The sequence below is a fragment of the Temnothorax nylanderi genome, unplaced genomic scaffold (genome assembly GCF_030848795.1).
Source record: "Temnothorax nylanderi isolate EJ_2023f unplaced genomic scaffold, tnyl_v1.0 TNYL_tig1055_pilon, whole genome shotgun sequence".
Classification (NCBI taxonomy): domain Eukaryota; kingdom Metazoa; phylum Arthropoda; class Insecta; order Hymenoptera; family Formicidae; genus Temnothorax; species Temnothorax nylanderi.
In genome coordinates, this window is record NW_027250117.1 from 8447 (window position 1) to 25289 (window position 16843).

Sequence of the window (16843 nt, forward strand, 5' to 3'; positions counted from 1 at the left end):
CGTACGAGCACCGCACGTAGTATCCTATGCTAAATACCTGATGATGTTGAGACTTGAACGTGGACGTTGTCGGATCCGCATCCGTCTTTTCGAGGGTACATTCCAGGTCGGCGTATACGACATATGGAAGTCGTTCCTTCCTGCTGTGATTCTTAAAGGCCAACCACTTGTCGTCCTCGCTCGGTAGTCGGATGGCACACTTGTTCATCTGCCGACAGTCGACGGTGTGGGCTTCCAATTTCTCGCTCGTGTAAAAATAATGTAAACAGCTGCAAAAAAAACACAATTTTTGTAAATTATTAAATAAAAAATAAAATATTCTATAATTTTTATTAAAAGAAGTATAGGTACTCACCGATCGCAAAAGTATTTCTGACCATGGTGCCTGCTCAATTGCGTGCTCACGAGGCGGGATAGATTTTTTATCCACGCGAAATGTCCCACGTTGTCGTCTCGCGGGTCCTGCGCGTACAGCAGATTTACGTGCTTTTCTCTCTTCCGATCGGTGAGCCGTATCGGGAGAACGGTTGGCGTCTTCTCTCCCTCGATGGTATACACATTGACGGATATATCGTTGCGTTGTTCAAACTGTTTAATCTGTTTCAAAGTCATTGGAAACTCAATGTCTTGTAATTTTAATATTTTTGCGTAATGAGGGTACGAAGATTCCCGATTATTATTGTCCTTGGCAGGATACAGCGCGGCGACCACTGACAACGCGAAACACGCATTGTCCATAGATTGCACGTTGATCACAGCTTTTTTCGATTTAATTTCTTGCGGTAAATTGATGTAACATCCCGCGCGCAAAGGATTGTACTTGTTCACGTTCACTGTCAAATTGAGTATACGCGATAAAACGCCCACCCGCTGTCGCGTTCCTGAAACTCCTCGAGTTTCGCTAATGTGGGCTCGATAACGTGTAGCTTGTACCACTCGCGCAGATCGGACCGATCGGACGAACGAAAGAGTTCACTGTTTCTCGTGTTGATACTTTTGTTCGCACGTTTCTCACCCGTCACAAACTCGCCGTTGAACACAGTGTTTATCTTTATACTTGCGTGTCTTTGCATGACGTTTTGCACATGATCGAGCACGATTACTTCAGCATCTTCGAGAAATTTTTGCGGTTCGATGTAATTGGTATTTATCACTGCACCGGTCAATACACGGCTTTCGAACGCGGCATCGATCTCTCGCCAGACGAGTCTTTCCACGTTTTCGTTACCGCTACTACTGCCCGCCGCGTACTCACCACCGATATGTACGAACCGTCTCTGTAATAGAGTCTTCGCACCTTCGAGTCGCGCGATTCTTGCCACTAAAGATTGTCTGTGTCCCGGATTGTCTGTTTCGCGGATTGAGAGCCGCGGACGCTTGGCACGATAGTCTTCTTCGAGCTGCTCGATAAACTCCTCGCATCGCTGTGCCCATGCATGATATTCGTCCAAGGTAGCGATTTGGTCGGATTGTTCCAACAGGTCGCGTTCCGTTTCATCGATATGTTCCATGTTTTTTTAATATTGTCTTTTTCACACTATTTTTTTAGATCACGTCACATTCTTCGATGGAGCACTTGCACGTGACTCGATCACACGCTAAACAATATCGTTTGCAACGTTGAATTTCAAAGTGCGCAAACATAAAATTATTAGGCCTGAAGTAGGGGGCATTAAAGTGATTAAGTTCCCAATTATCAATATCATCACTGTCACGTTCATAAGTTCTTTCAAGCATCAATAGATGATTGGGATCATTGATACGGCCAGGGTACATATACATACGTACCGAATTGTTCATCACCACCAATTCAACGTATTTCCCAATACTTGTGCGAATCTTAATGTATGTTGCTTCACAATCGTCGAGCTTTTCAAAAATTTTAGACGCCCAATAGCGATGGTCAACAATAGGTTTAATAGAATACGGCACAACGTCAGCACGACGAGCTGCACGTGATTCTTTCTCGCTAACGCACTCGTCCCGCAGCCGTTGATACACTTTTCGATTTACATTAGATCTCCACCAATAAGGAGAATTGGTATCGATAACGACTCCTTGTCTAACGATGCGGTGACCGGTTCCGCGTATACCGAGTTCGCGATCGCGAAGAAACTGCACCGGTGATATTCGTCGCACATCCTTCAATCTTTCGTCTCGCACATCTTCATCATTCTTCAAAGCATCGGCGACATCTATTATAATATCTTCCGTTGTTACAACATCCACAAATTGTGGAGACTCCGTAGAGCTCTCGCCACTTGTCCATTCCATGTTGCGCACATTATATTATGTCCCACTCGCGATAATGTTTTTTGATCAATTCTTGCAAATTGGGCACATGTTGCATGGATATATTTGGAACAATGGAGTGCGACAATCTCCGCAAAATCGGCCGTTCATTACGTTGTACGGCTTGCTAACATGCTCTCGATATTCACGTATGTGCTCACCAGTATCTGGTACAGCGATCATACACGAATAACACAGTTTATCCGAACCGTATCTAAAATAAAAATAAATCGCGCAACACTTGGTATGTCCATCCACCGCTAAAAATTCGGGACGCGGCACTAATTTATTGACGACTTCTTTATGATCGTCGTCTTCATCACTGAAATAATCACTGTCGTCCGTTAACGCGCGATCCTCGTCTACATCCATATCGAAATTATTGTCCATCTCGTGTGCAAATCGGGCACATATTACGCGGAAATATTATATACAATGCTTCATGACATCTTGAACAACACCGGGTATGCATCATTCCGCGTAACTCAACGAAGTGTTTTCGGCGAGCGTACATGTAATCGCCAAGGTCTGATAGAACAACCATGCACGGAGCACATAGTGCAAGTGCACCACCCGTAGAATAATAAAAATATATTACGCAACGTTTCCTATGTAAATTTAGTGCAACGATTTCCCGAGGCAGCACCATTCTATCGATGATTTCTTCATGATCGTCGTCTTCATCACTGAAATAATCACTGTCGTCCGTTAACGCGCGATCCTCGTCTACATCCATATCGAAATTATTGTCATCTCCTTTATCGTGAAAAATATTCCTCTGTATTGAATACTCGGCACAAAAAATGCAAAATAACCGCTATACTTTTTTTCCAATCGATATACCGACGCGTAGACTTTCAAATCACAGACTGTGATTTTGACTCGCTTCATTCTTCCTTATATACTTTTTCTATTGCCTTTTCCTCTCGTTTTAACTAGAGCATCGCGTATCGTTTCTTCTGTTTTAGTGCATGGTGTGCATACACTGCAGAGAAACAATATCACCCATAGAAATTGAGTCGCGTTGCTGCGCGAGACGGTTAAGTCGCCTAAAATTTATGGTCGAGTATCTACGTCGACCATCGATGCTCGCATCTGCAGTGTGAGATGATATTCGTTTATAAATTCTGTCATCGACGTTCGTCAATATCCATAGAAATTGAGTCGCGTTGCTGCGCTTATGCCGTCTAGTGTTTATAAAATCTAGCTGCCTGTCATCGGCGCTCGCCTTTGTAACGCGCGACGCCATAACCGAATGGCGCCGTGAAACCTCGATAAGCGACTCTTCCTAGAAAGAAAAATAAAGAGGAGAGACCGCGACGGTTAAGTCGCCTAAAATTTTTGGTCAAGTACCTATGTCGACCATCGATGCTCGCATCTGCAGTGCGAGATGATATTCGTTTATAAATTCTGTCATCGACGTTCGTCGATACCCATAGAAATTGAGTCGCGTTGCTGCGCTTATGCCGTCTAGTGTTTATAAAATCTAGCTGCCTGTCATCAGCGCTCGCCTTTGTAACGCGCGACGCCATAATTGAATGGCGTTGCGAAACCCCGATAAGCGACTCTTCCTACGAAGAAAGGTGAAAAGGACCGCGGCGTCACGCTAGTCGCAGGTCATAAATTATATCCGCCTGCCATAGGCGCTCGCTCGCATCTGAGGTGTGAAATGACATCTGTTTATAAATACTATCGGCCGAACATCGACGCGAGGCGGCATTTGTTTATCGAACATGTCCCGACGCGCTCGCCTGATCCCCCTCCCCCCCCTTCCCTAGGACCTCCGCGATCTCGAGGCCCTCATCCCCCCCCCTCGCGAACCCTATGCTGGGAACGCAGGTCCCCCCCCCCCGCAGACCCCTCGGCCGGACCGCGGCGCTAGAGTTCCCCCCCCGCCCCGCTCCCCCCTCGGAGCACCCGATATAGGAGTCTCACTATCTTCCTACTGCCCACGAATGCTGGTTCGTGGTCTGCAGCAAAGGGTACTCATACAGATCCCACGATCGAAAGCCCATACTCAGATATCGTCCGCTCTCCAACGTTCGTAAAAGGGACAATTTAATGACGTCGTTCAACACCACGTGCGGCATTCGCCATTGCACTTTCAACAGAGTAATCATAGGATTCTTGTGACGTTCCGGTTTCGTGATGATGCAATTGGTGTCGTTTCGGGAACGTATCAGAATGAGTTCGTGTCGCGCGTTTATCACCACGCGTTTGTAATCCTCGCAAAAACCTAGGAGTACGTTAAAGGGTACGCAGAAATTGAAATCGCCGATTTTGAATCTCGAACGAGGTCCCACGTTTTCCTTGATCACAGTCCATCCAGCGTTTTGCAGCTTCCTGCTTCTCTCGGCGGTCAGCGACACGAAATTCTTGATCGAATTGGTTATTCCGACGTTTCTGTTCCTGTCGATCCCCACACCGTTGAGTTCGTATCGAATCTCGTCGAACATAAACGCCACGCAATTGTTGTCCATCGTCGTATCCGAATTCGTTTCCGGAACGTCATCGTCGGAGAGTACCCCCTCGATGTACAGAAAACTTTCGCAGGGTAGAGTGTACAGATCCTGCTGCTGTATAGGTGCCATTTCATGGTAGCGACAAGCGACAAGCGACGAGCGACAAGCGACAAGCAACATGTTTTTTGTCGCATTTGTAGTTCGATTTTTTTAACTTTAGGCGACAACTTTCAATTTGGTTCTTGTAGCCGATTTTCCGTATTTTTAAGAATAAAAGAAAAGTGGTAGTGAAATGGAAGAAAACGGTGAAAATTTAGAGGTAAGTAGTAAATGTAAGTAATTACAGTTTTGTCTATTGAAAGTCAAGAATTGTTGATATGTATAACTTATAACCCTGATATTTATAACTATTGTCAATATTTATAGTTTTTAAGTGTGCAAGTAGAAACCTGCACATTGCTTCCTCTATGAGGAAGCCTGTTTTTTTGTGCATAATTATTAGCAGATATTTATTAATTTGGCTTCCTCATAGAGGAAGCAATGTGCAGGTTTCTACTTGCACACTTAAAAACTATAAGGAAGCAATGTGCAAGTTTCTACTTGCTCATTTAAACAAGTTTCTACTTGCACACTTAAAAACTATGAGAAAGCAATGTACAAGTTTCCACTTGCACACTTAAAAACTATGAGGAAGCAATGTACAAGTTTCTACTTGCACATTTAAAAACTATGAGGAAGCAATGTGCAAGTTTCGACTTGCACACTTAAAAACTATGAGGAAGCAATGTGCAAGCCTAAAAAGTGTACAAGTGTTACATGTAATCTTATATATAAGGTATCATTAAAGGGAGGATGTTTTGAATTTGGCGAAGATTAGTGAAAGGGTTACCGATTTCTGCCTAAAAAATGTATAAGGTAGACCGAGGCAAATCGGATTACTAATTAAAACGATAAAATAGCTCGTTTAAAATAAAACACTAACAAAAATTGTCTTAAAACTTATATTAATCCGATTCGCCTCAATCTACCCTAAGTTATTGGATGGATAAATTTTGAAATATTGGACTATTTCTAATTTTATAAGATAAAGATAAAGATATATACTTTATTTACCCCGAGGGGGCCTTAAAGGGCGTTTTGAAGGGACGTACCCAACCCTATTCGACTGCAACCTGTCTTTGGGCGTTTTTTTTTTAAAGGGACGTACCCAACCCTATCCTTTCCTATTCCTCCCTATTCCTTATTTCTTTGGACCAACGGTTTAACGTCTTTTCCGAAAGACGGAGCCCAGTTTTTCCATCTAGGGATACCTCTTTCCGCTAGATGGGGGGGGGGGGCAGCGTTTTTGCTGAGAAATTCTTAGTGGCCTAGCGGGATTCGAACCCGGTTCTCCGGATTACGAATCTGGCGCTCTACCCAGTAGACCAGCCGTCTCCCCAATGTTATTTCTAATTTTATTATATTCTTCAGTCTTTTTTACCCTTATTTCATATATCATTCTTTAAGATTTGGTTGATCACTTCTTGAGTTAAAGGCATTTAAAATTTTGAAAAATTCAATATAAAGAAAGAACCTTTTTACCGATTATCGCCAAATTTAATACCAACCTTTTTTTAATGATACTCTATATAAAATTACATGTATAACTAATACATGTAACTTTTTAAGCAAAAATCGGTAACTCCTTCACCGATCCTCGCCAAATTCAATACCTTTCTTAAATGATACTTTATCCATCAAATAACTTACACATTTTTTAAGCAGAAATCGTTACACATTTTTTGAACAGAAATCGATAACCCTTTCACCTCACAAAATTCAAAACAACCTTCTTTTAATAATACTCTATATAAAATTACATGTACATCTTATACACTTTTTAAGCAGAAATCGGTAATCCCTTTACCGATTATCGCCAAATTCAATACCAACCTTTCTTAAATAATACTCTATCGATTAAAAAAAATTCAACCCGATATCTCAATATTTGCGGAAATTAGAGCAACCACGGACATTTCTAAAAAAATTCAAAATTTTTTTAAAAAAAGAACCCCTTTACCGATTATCGCCAAATTCAATACCAACCTTCCTTGAATGATACTCTATCGATTAAAAAAAAAAAACAGCCCAATATCTCAATATTTGCGGAAGTTAGAGCAACCACAACATCAAATATGCACATACACACACACATACGGACATTTTTTTTAGGCGATATTTCGACGTTTTACAACAATCTGAACATATTGGCAGAAAAAACTCAAAAACCAATCTCTGCGTTGGTTTCTTCTACCCCTATTTCATATATAATTTTTTTAAATTTGGTTGACTAAACCCAACTTTATACGCAATTGAAGGTTCATGTACGAAATTCACGAAAACAAAGTTTCCTCTATGAGGAAGCAAAATAACATTACACCAACATTATTTTGGCTTTACGCGAGACTTAAACATGTGTCTATCTTTATCTTTTTTCCTACAATCGGTCCTAGATGCTATATTAATTTTAATTTATTTTTTGATAATAAAGACATACAAATTAAAAACAAAATAATCTTAATTTTAAAACATGAATTTATAAATCATATAATTTTGTGCCTAACTAAAAAACTGTATGTATATAGGAAGTGTATGTTTGCGCTGTATGCGAAACAATAATCGGAAGCTCGGATATCTACAGCCACGGTTGCTTTGAAGGATATCCAGAAGTGTACATTGATAAGAACCATTATGTATACCCTCGGTGTGGTAAGTGATATTCTCGTGCTATTGTTATTAATGCTTTCTCATGTAAAGTGATCAAAGATTGTTTATTTGCTTCAAATATTAATAACATTTTATAGATAATTTAATTCTTTTTAAGTAATATATTGTATATCACATAAAAAATAATTGGTTTCTTATAATAAAGTTATGTCTCTTTTCCTGTATTTTCTCTCTAATTAATTTGTTGAAAAAGACTAAAAAGTGTTTTTGTTATGAACATATATTTGATGGCTAACAATTCTTATTGTATTTCTATAGAGGATCTATCCATTGTCAGGCGAAGTGACGTTAATGGCAGTGAAGAAATTGTCACAGAACCATTAGCATCAACAAGTTTATCAAATAGCCAGTTACCACAACACTTAAATACGGAAGAGCAACTCATTCATCTCATTCATGAAAGAAAACCTCTATGGAATTTGAGAAGTCCTCTTGAAAAGCGGAGTAAAGAAAATAAAAAAAAACTGTGGGAAGAAGTTGCAGCTGCCATTGGATCTGGTAACACTGTGGCTGCTTAAAAAAAAAATGGAAAAACCTTTGTGATTCATATAGAAGGTTTGTAAACAGTGAGAAAGGTACAAGTGGTTCAGCAGCTAAGAAGAAAAAGCGATGGATATATAGCGATATTATGTCTTTTATGAGTGATGTGAATCTTCAGGACAAATTTACAGATTCAAATATGCAAGATGCAATGATGTCAGAGAGTAACGATTCCACAAGTTCATGTCACAATCCTCCATTGGAAGAAGTATTGTCAACCGATGACGAGATTGCTTCATCTACCGTGCCACGTACACGAAAAAATACCAGAAACTCAGATATGGAGATAGCTGATAAGGTGGTGCAAGCCATCACAAATAGTACTCCTACAAATATCTTTAAATTTCCGGATATACCAGCTCCAACTTTGACAAAAACTCCAGAATCATCAGATGCTGCTTTTGGAATGTTTATTCAGTGCTCGCTTAGAGAAATTAAAGATGAACGTGATCGAGCAAATGTTAAGAAAGCTTTGATGAATACATTATTTGCAGAATTAGAAAAAATAGCAGAGCGATGTTAATATACGTATATTTAAATAGTATAGTTGGTATGTGCATTCAGATTCCGTACTTGAAAGTTTTATATTCTTCTATAAGTAGTATAGTTGGTATGTGCATTTAGATTCCGTACTTAAAGTATTTAACTAGCTATGTAGCAGAAACCTCGGAGCGTTCGGCGATATAAATCGTCTCGCGAGGCTCGCCCCACCATCGAGTCTCGCCCCACCATCAAGTGGCTGTGGAGGGGATAGGATCGGACTCGATGTTTGACGAGCGCGCAGCGGTTCTCGGCTCGTGCCCGGCCTCCGTGCCCGAACGTCCGGGCCTTAGTTATAAGTTCCAATGAAGTAACTATTCAGAGTCGTCTGTGTTTTAGAAAAGCCGTCGCGAATACTCTGACAATTATTGCAGGCCCGGAGCTGTGAGCGCCCACGCAGCACGCGAGAAGGAGAACGTATCCCCTCTTTGCGCGACTCCCTCTTCGGATTTTCCTCGAAGTTTTTCTAATTTTTCCGTTTTGTTGCACTCGCCAGAATATTATCAATAATCCCTGCAGAAACGTCATTTTCTTTTATTCAAAATTTTTTTCATGGGAATATGGATTCCATCATTCTTAAAAATCGAATTCTGTGTAGCATTTTGATTGATTCAGGGAACTCAATATTAAATAGTGATCCAATTTTACAACATTTGGTTAGTGAATTTGGCATTAATGAAAATCATGTTGAATCACTTAGAAAACGGTTCAATCAGTATTTTCTACCAACTTTCAACAAGAAGTGGAAAAACGCATTTTTCAACGTTAATAATTTTTTTTTCTTCAAAATCCAATGAACAATGGCTGAATAAGGATTTCATTATTTCTCTTGACGATAACACAAATCTGTCGCGTAAGAAAAAAAGTTTTGAAACCTGTTCCGAAAGGACAAAAAAAAGAAGATCACAGGACATTGTAAATAGTACCTTCAATGAAGAGATTGAAAGTACTTTTTTCGAAATGTTAAAATCTTCTGGTAGGAAAGATGCGATTCCTCTCATAAAAAAGATTCTCTCGCTTGAAATACATCCAAGCTCATTGTTGAAAGAACGAAATGAGGCACCAATAAAATTGAGTAGTGACGAAGCTTTGGCACTAATATTAGATACAGATCTGACCGTTGCACAATATAATACAATAAGAATGAAGGCCAGGGACAAAAATGCAGATATTTTCCCGAACTACGATGATGTTTTGTTAGCCAAAAAAAAATGCTATCCCGTACCTTCCTCTGTTAATGTCACAGAAGTCTGTGCTTCCATTGAACTCCAAAACCTCCTCGACCACACAGTCGTTAGACTCATGAAAATTCCTGACATTACCATATCAGATGCAATAAAACAACAACTAGACAAATTGGTATTTCAGACAAAATGGGGTGCTGACGGAACAGCAGGTTTGAATGAATACAAACAAAAGTTTTTAAATGATGAGAATTCTGATAAATATCTGTTTGTTATATCAATGCAGAGCCGGGATTTAGTTGCACATTTCGGGCCGATTCCCGAGGCGACGCCTCCTATACCCCCACTACCGCTCGAGGCTCAGCGGCCGAGCTGCCGATCGCTCACGTGACGCGTCATCTCAGGAGCGTCGCGCGTGCTATAAGCATGATGGAACTGTAATCTCCCCCGAATAATATTAAAAAGTTAGTTATATAGAATATATAATTATAATTAGGACAATAGTTTCCGCGCCACCCATGGGGTACTATTGCTGACGCGTTTTTTTTTAAAGTGGTATCCCCAGTAGGCCTACTCCACTGAAAAGATAATATGTATTTTTCTTTTTTTCCTTTGAATGATAAAGTAATCACTGCGCACTGCGCAGAATGCATTTGATTTGCAATTACTGCACCTATCGCAGAATGCATTTCTGTTCCTCTTTATTTTACTCTCATCACTGCGCACTGCGCAGAATGCATTTTATTTGCAACTACTGCGCCAATCGCAGAATGCATTTCTGTTCCTCTTTATTTTACTCTCATCACTGCGCACTGCGCAGAATGCATTTTATTTGCAATTACTGCGCCAATCGCAGAATGCATTTCTGTTCCTCTTTATTTTACTTTCATCACTGCGCACTGCGCAGAATGCATTTTATTTGCAATTAGTGCGCCAATCGCAGAATGCATTTCTGTTCCTCTTTATTTTACTCTCATCACTGCGCACTGCGCAGAATGCATTTTATTTGCAATTACTGCGCCAATCGCAGAATGCATCTCTGTTCCTCTTTATTTTACTCTCATTTACTAATTGGTCGATTTTCTAGGCCGTTTACATGATTTTACAATAGATGGGATATCTATAGGAATGTTAGAAGAACTAGCTCGCATTAATGAAGTTAATGATTTATCGCTTAAGGAAGAACGTTTATCGGTTTTTATCATTTTCATTTTCGAAAACGAGCATTCACATAAGTATGTGGATCCGAACATGGAAAAAATTCGAAGACCAAAATTTTTAAGATTAGGGTAATTTGAATTGTTTAAAATCTTAAAAAAGTCCGCTCCTTTTTCTGGACGAGTTTTAAGGGAAAGATCATTTTGCAAATCGCAAAGTTCCTCTTGAAAGTCTAAATTTTGTTCTTTGATTCCCGCATTGAGAGGATATTCGAACAGAATCAAGTCCCTTCTAAGACTTTCGAAGTCAGTAAAACGCTTGTCGAACTGAGTTATTAATGAGTCAATTAACTGAATATGTTTTTTAAAATTACAGCTTGTGCCGTATTCTTCGAAGAGAATCTGGCAAGAGGGATAGAAATGAAGAGCATCTTTTTCTAAATGATTTTTAAATAAAATTAATTTTCTACGAAATGAGTCAATATGACTAACTAATTGACATATTGTTTGGTCGGGCTTTTGCAGCTTTAAATTTAAAGTATTTAAATGATTGGTTACATCGGTGATAAGAGCGAGTTCACAAAGAAACTCCGTATCTTCGGAGAGAGATTTAATGTCATTATCTTTGCCACTAGACATTTCTTGCAAGAAAAGGAAGATCTCTTTTCTTATCGCAAAAAACTTTTCTAAACATTTTGCAGCACTGAGCCATCGGACTTCACAATGTAGGGGTACATCTGTATAAAGTGCATTATGTTCTTCGAGAAAGTGTTGAAATTTTCGATGAGAAAGAAACTTGTGGCCTCCTTTTATTGAATTGATGATTTTTGTAACAGTTTTCATGGCTGCAGACAATTTTATAGCTTTCCCACATAATGCTTCTTGATGAATAATACAGTGAATAAGGGGGAATTTTAAATTGCGCTGCTTTATTTGACCGAAGAAACCAATTTTGTGACCTACCATCGCTTTTGCGCCATCTGTTACTATGGCTGAACATTTCGAAAAATCGGTATTCAATTTTTGAAGAGTTTTTTCCACGGCTTTAAAAATATCTAGACCTGTTGTTGTGTCATGTAATGGAACAAAATCTAAGAGCTCCTCGACATGTGAAAAATCGTTTTGTACAATTCGAGCAAAAATACTCAATTGACTCACATGTCCAATATCGGTGCTTTCATCTAAACATAATGAAAAATAAGCACAACTGGCTAACAAAAATTTTAGTTTTTCTTCTATCGAACAAGCAATATCAGTAATTCTTGCTGCCACTGTCTTTTTACTTAAAGGAATGCTAGCAGCTTCAGCAAGCGTCAATGAATTGCCGAATGATTTTACTGCCTCGATGAGACATTCCTTTATAAAATTACCTTCCATAAACGGCTTAGAATGTTGGGCAATAAGAAGCGAAATAGCATATGATGCAGTAACAGCTTTTACCGAAGAATTAGCATTATTAGAATTATCATTAGAACTGGAACTTTCCTGATAAATCAATTTTAAACCCTCTATTAAATTACATTTTTCTTGACCGTCATATTTTGAATATTCACTTGCATGTTTTTTTTCATAATGTCTCTCAATGACAAATTTTTTCACAACAGCAGGTTTATATTTGCATAAAATACACACCGTGTGATTGCCAATAAGTGCAAAAAAACTATCCTCCCATTTCTTATCAAAATGTTGTTCATACCTTTGCTCACTGGCCATCGTACTGGTTTGACAAAAAAATTACACAATCATTAGCACGCACACTTAAGGAAAAACTATACAAAAAACAAACCTTATAACTTTTCGAAGAAATATAAGAATAACGAAGAATAATAAGAGTTTATATCCACGCACTTTATATCCACGTTTCACGAAGTGATCCGCCAGCGACAATAACGGTTGGAAAACAAGAAGGAATCAAAACAATTGCATATCGAATGCGCGGCATAGATACGCGGTATAGTTAACGTAGGAAATTTGAATCTCTCTTCGTAAATACGGTTTCTTTGTGAACTCGCTCTTATCACAGATGTAACCAATCATTTAAATATTTTTAAAGCTGCAAAAGCCCAACCAAACAATATGTCAATTAATTAGTCATATTGATTCATTTCGTAGAAAATTAATTTTATTTAAAAATCATTTGGAAAAAGGTATTCTCCATTTCTATCTCTCTTGCCAAATTCTCTTCGAAGAATACGGCACAAGCTGTAATTTTAAAAAACATTCACTTAATTGACTCATTGATAAGTCAGTTCGACACGCATTTTACTGACTTCGAAAGTCTTAGAAGGGACTTGATTCTGTTCGAATATCCTCTCAATGCGGGAATCAAAGAACAAAATTTAGACTTTCAAGAGGAACTTTGCGATTTGCAAAATGATCTTTCCCTCAAGACTTGTCCAGAAAAAGAGGCGGACTTTTTTAAGATTTTAAATAATTCAAGTTACCCTAATCTTAAAAATTTTGGTCTTCGAATTTTTTTCCATGTTTGGATCCACATTCTTATATGAATGCTCGTTTTCGAAAATGGAAATCATAAAAACCGATAAACGTTCTTCCTTAAACTTAAACGATAAATCATTAACTTTATTAATGCGAGCTAGCTCTTTCGTTCATTAATAAATTTCACATTATTTTTCTTTTTAGTGGAATAGGCCTACTGGGAAAACCACTTGAAAAAAAAGGCGTCAGCAATAGTACCCTATGGGTGGCGCGGAAACTATTGTCCTAATTATAATTATATATTCTATATAACTAACTTTTTAATATTATTCGGGGGAGATTACAGTTCCATCATGCTTATAGCACGCGCGACGCTCCTGAGATGACGCGTCACGTGAGCGATCGGCGGCTCGGCCGCTGAGCCTCGAGCGGTAGTGGGGGTATAGGAGGCGTCGCCTCGGGAATCGGCCCGAAATGTGCAACTAAATCCCGGCTCTGCTGTAGAGCGATCAGTAGCTGTCGAACGTTCCGAGAGCGATGAGCGACGCGAGGGGCACCGCTGAACGAGAGAAGACCGCGCGACAGATCGCTAAAACGCGCGCGTCGATACGGAGAAAATACAGAGCGTTGAAAACCGGCAGAATGGAGAACGAGATTGCTCTCGAGAGACAATTCAAGCCGATCGTCGACCCGCTGAAACAAATCGTCGAACACGTCGAGATAGGTAAATCCAAGAACGACAATGCGATGGCGACGAAAGGAATTGTTATTAAAAAGAAACGCGAGGATAGCGAAGGTGACGATGACTACGACGAAGGAGAATTCGCGCGAAAGATAATATCGAGACCTAAGAAGAGATAAAATAAACGAGCGCCGAATCAGAGATGCTCGCGATCCATTCCACGCCTCTGGAACCGCGAAAATTATCGCTGTATGAGCGGATGGGGGAGGAGGATGTTTTTGAGAACGACGCGTCGCTGAAGCCCTCCCTCGAAACATCCGTAAGGAACGTTCTACGAACGCCGCAGGGCCACGAGAAACTGCACAGTCAATTGGGTCCGTTGGGACGAAGATACTTGGGCGCTCTTCTAAGCGGGGACGCGAAAAACGAAATCGATCATGTTTACGGCGTGTACGTCGGGAATGACGGCACGATGCTCGGCGACAAACGGTTCGACGTGAACGCGGACGATTTCGTGATCGTGGACGGAGTGAGATACGTGGGCACGCCTGGCTTGTACAAATTAATCTTCAAGAGGATTCCCGATGACGCAATTTACACCGAGAACGACGTGCAAAAGTACAGAAATATACTGTTGGCGACAAACGCTTATAGACGCGGTCACAGTGCTCTTAAACCCGTCATGGGTAACAAGGGACATAAATACAGGCACATCATCGCTCCGTTGATACCGCGCGATAGAATCGGCAGTAATAGAAAGGGCGCTGGCGTGACCAGATTACCGTCGATCATGAGATTGAACGATAATACTGTTGCGCCCGTGCGAGTTTGTCCGAGACGCCCGGTATCAAGAGAAGCGAAGCGTCCTTAGCAACGAGATGATTGATTAAACAACAACTGACGGTTTTGTTCTCGAGCCGCGGGATTATTCGAACGTGTGTTTACGCTCTCTGTAACGAGCCTTGTTTCATAAACGCTAACCGAGTTCCTCTTTTTATAAACGGTGTTCCCTTTATTTCCGCGGGTCACGGGAGTGAGTGCGCGTGAGTGTGCGAGCGAGAGAGAGTTCTTCGCGACGAACGCAACAATATAATAGATTACGTTCATTGGGACGACCCTAACGAATTGGTGGATCGTCTTCGATTGCTCGAGGCCTCTCGTCGAGCGGGCAACGACGCGCACGGTAACGAGATTCAGTCAGTAATCGAGGAGCTTTGCGAGGTCGGATTGATTATAAATTGAACCGTCGCGTCGACCGCGACGGCAGTGCGATTCTTGACGAGATTGTCGCAATGTCGGTGAACAAATTCGGAATGTCTCTGAGAAAACGCGGCGACGGCGGTGGATTCGCAACGGAAAGATCGCGATCCTCGATCGACTCCCTGAGAAATTACGTGCGAGAGAACGCGCTCTGCTTCAACGAGGATTCCTACGACGCGAGGGAGCATAAACTACGACGTCTAGCCGCACCGGAGATCGACAGCGATGCGACGAACAAGAGGTACGTCGAACGCGCCCTTCGAGAATCGAGAAAGGAAATCGAGTCGTTTTACGAGAAAACAAATAAATCGTTGTCGACGGTGAAAAGCGAGGTGGATAGGATAAACGGCGACGTGAACGGACTCAGAACCGCGTTGAGCGAATTCAAGGAGGCTGAAAAGACGCGGGAAAAACAGATTCAGAACCTTGAAAAATTCAGATCCACGCATACGAAGCAGGTACTCGACGCGCGGAAGGCCATCGGAGAGACGACGGACAAGACGGTTTCGTTGAGAAACGACATGGGTAAGATAAACAACGTCATTAGCGGATTCAGAATCACGATGAACGAATTTCTGACCAAATTCAAGGAGATTGAAAAACAGATACACAACTTGGAAAAATCTAAGTCCACGCAGACGGAGCAGATACTCGGTGCGCAGAAAACCATCGAAGAAACGACGGGCAAGACGAATTCCTTGAGAAACGACGTAGATAAGATATCCAACGTCATGAGTGGACTCAGAATCGCAATGAACGATTTTCTGGCTAAATTCCACGAGATAGAAAGAGTAATTGTGACGAAGAAATCGCTCAAGAGAGAGATAGCGATAGTGAAAGCGGACATTCGCGGCAACAGGGGAGAGCGTCAATAAGGAGGAAGATGAGCCATTTTTTTACACATAATCGCGCGCGCAGTCGAGAGAGGAAGACACGCGCGCAACGATGAGTACCGAAAAGCGGAGACTCGTGGAGGAGCTGCATGCACCGGCGCGGAGAAACTTCCCGCGACGTCGCGTCGTGGTGCGCGAGACGTGGTCGAGATGCGTCCCTACGCGCGACACAACAAGGGTTACTACTACATACTAACGGTTATCGACGTGTTGAGCAAGTACGCGTGGGTGTTACCGCTCAAGAGCAAAAGCGGAAGCGAGGTAGCCGCGGCCCTGTCAAGGATATTTCGCGAGGACGCGCGATATCCGAGGAATCTGCAAACGGACAAGGGAAAGGAGTTCTACAACGCTAATGTGCGAGAGATTATGAGAAAACGTGACATAAATCACTACTCGACGTACTCGGTGATGAAGGCGTCGGTGGTGGAAAAATTCAATCGCACGCTGAAGAACGACATGTGGAAACTCTTCACGCTCAACGGATCGTACGCGTGGGTCGACGCGCTGCCGCGTCTGCTGTCGAATTACGACCACCGCAGGCATAGAACGATCGGAATGCGACCGGCGAACGTGACGCCCGCTGTTGCCAAGAGACTCCTGTCCACGGTGTACAGTCGCGCGAAGATAG

At 41.3% G+C, this 16843-nt stretch overlaps 2 protein-coding genes across 2 annotated transcripts; one reads left to right on the top strand and one right to left on the bottom strand.

Moving 5' to 3' along the window:
* Positions 1 to 4226: 4226 nt before the first annotated feature.
* Positions 4227 to 4883, bottom strand: LOC139786503 (uncharacterized). Its single transcript, XM_071725653.1, has one exon. The coding sequence runs from the start codon at positions 4881 to 4883 to the stop codon at positions 4227 to 4229; it is 657 nt and encodes a 218-aa protein (XP_071581754.1).
* Positions 4884 to 14264: 9381 nt separating this feature from the next.
* LOC139786504 (uncharacterized) lies at positions 14265 to 15304 on the top strand. The gene is made up of 2 exons (XM_071725654.1): positions 14265 to 14808; positions 15123 to 15304. The coding sequence occupies exons 1-2, from the start codon at positions 14265 to 14267 to the stop codon at positions 15302 to 15304; spliced, it is 726 nt and encodes a 241-aa protein (XP_071581755.1).
* The last annotated feature ends 1539 nt before the right edge of the window (positions 15305 to 16843 follow it).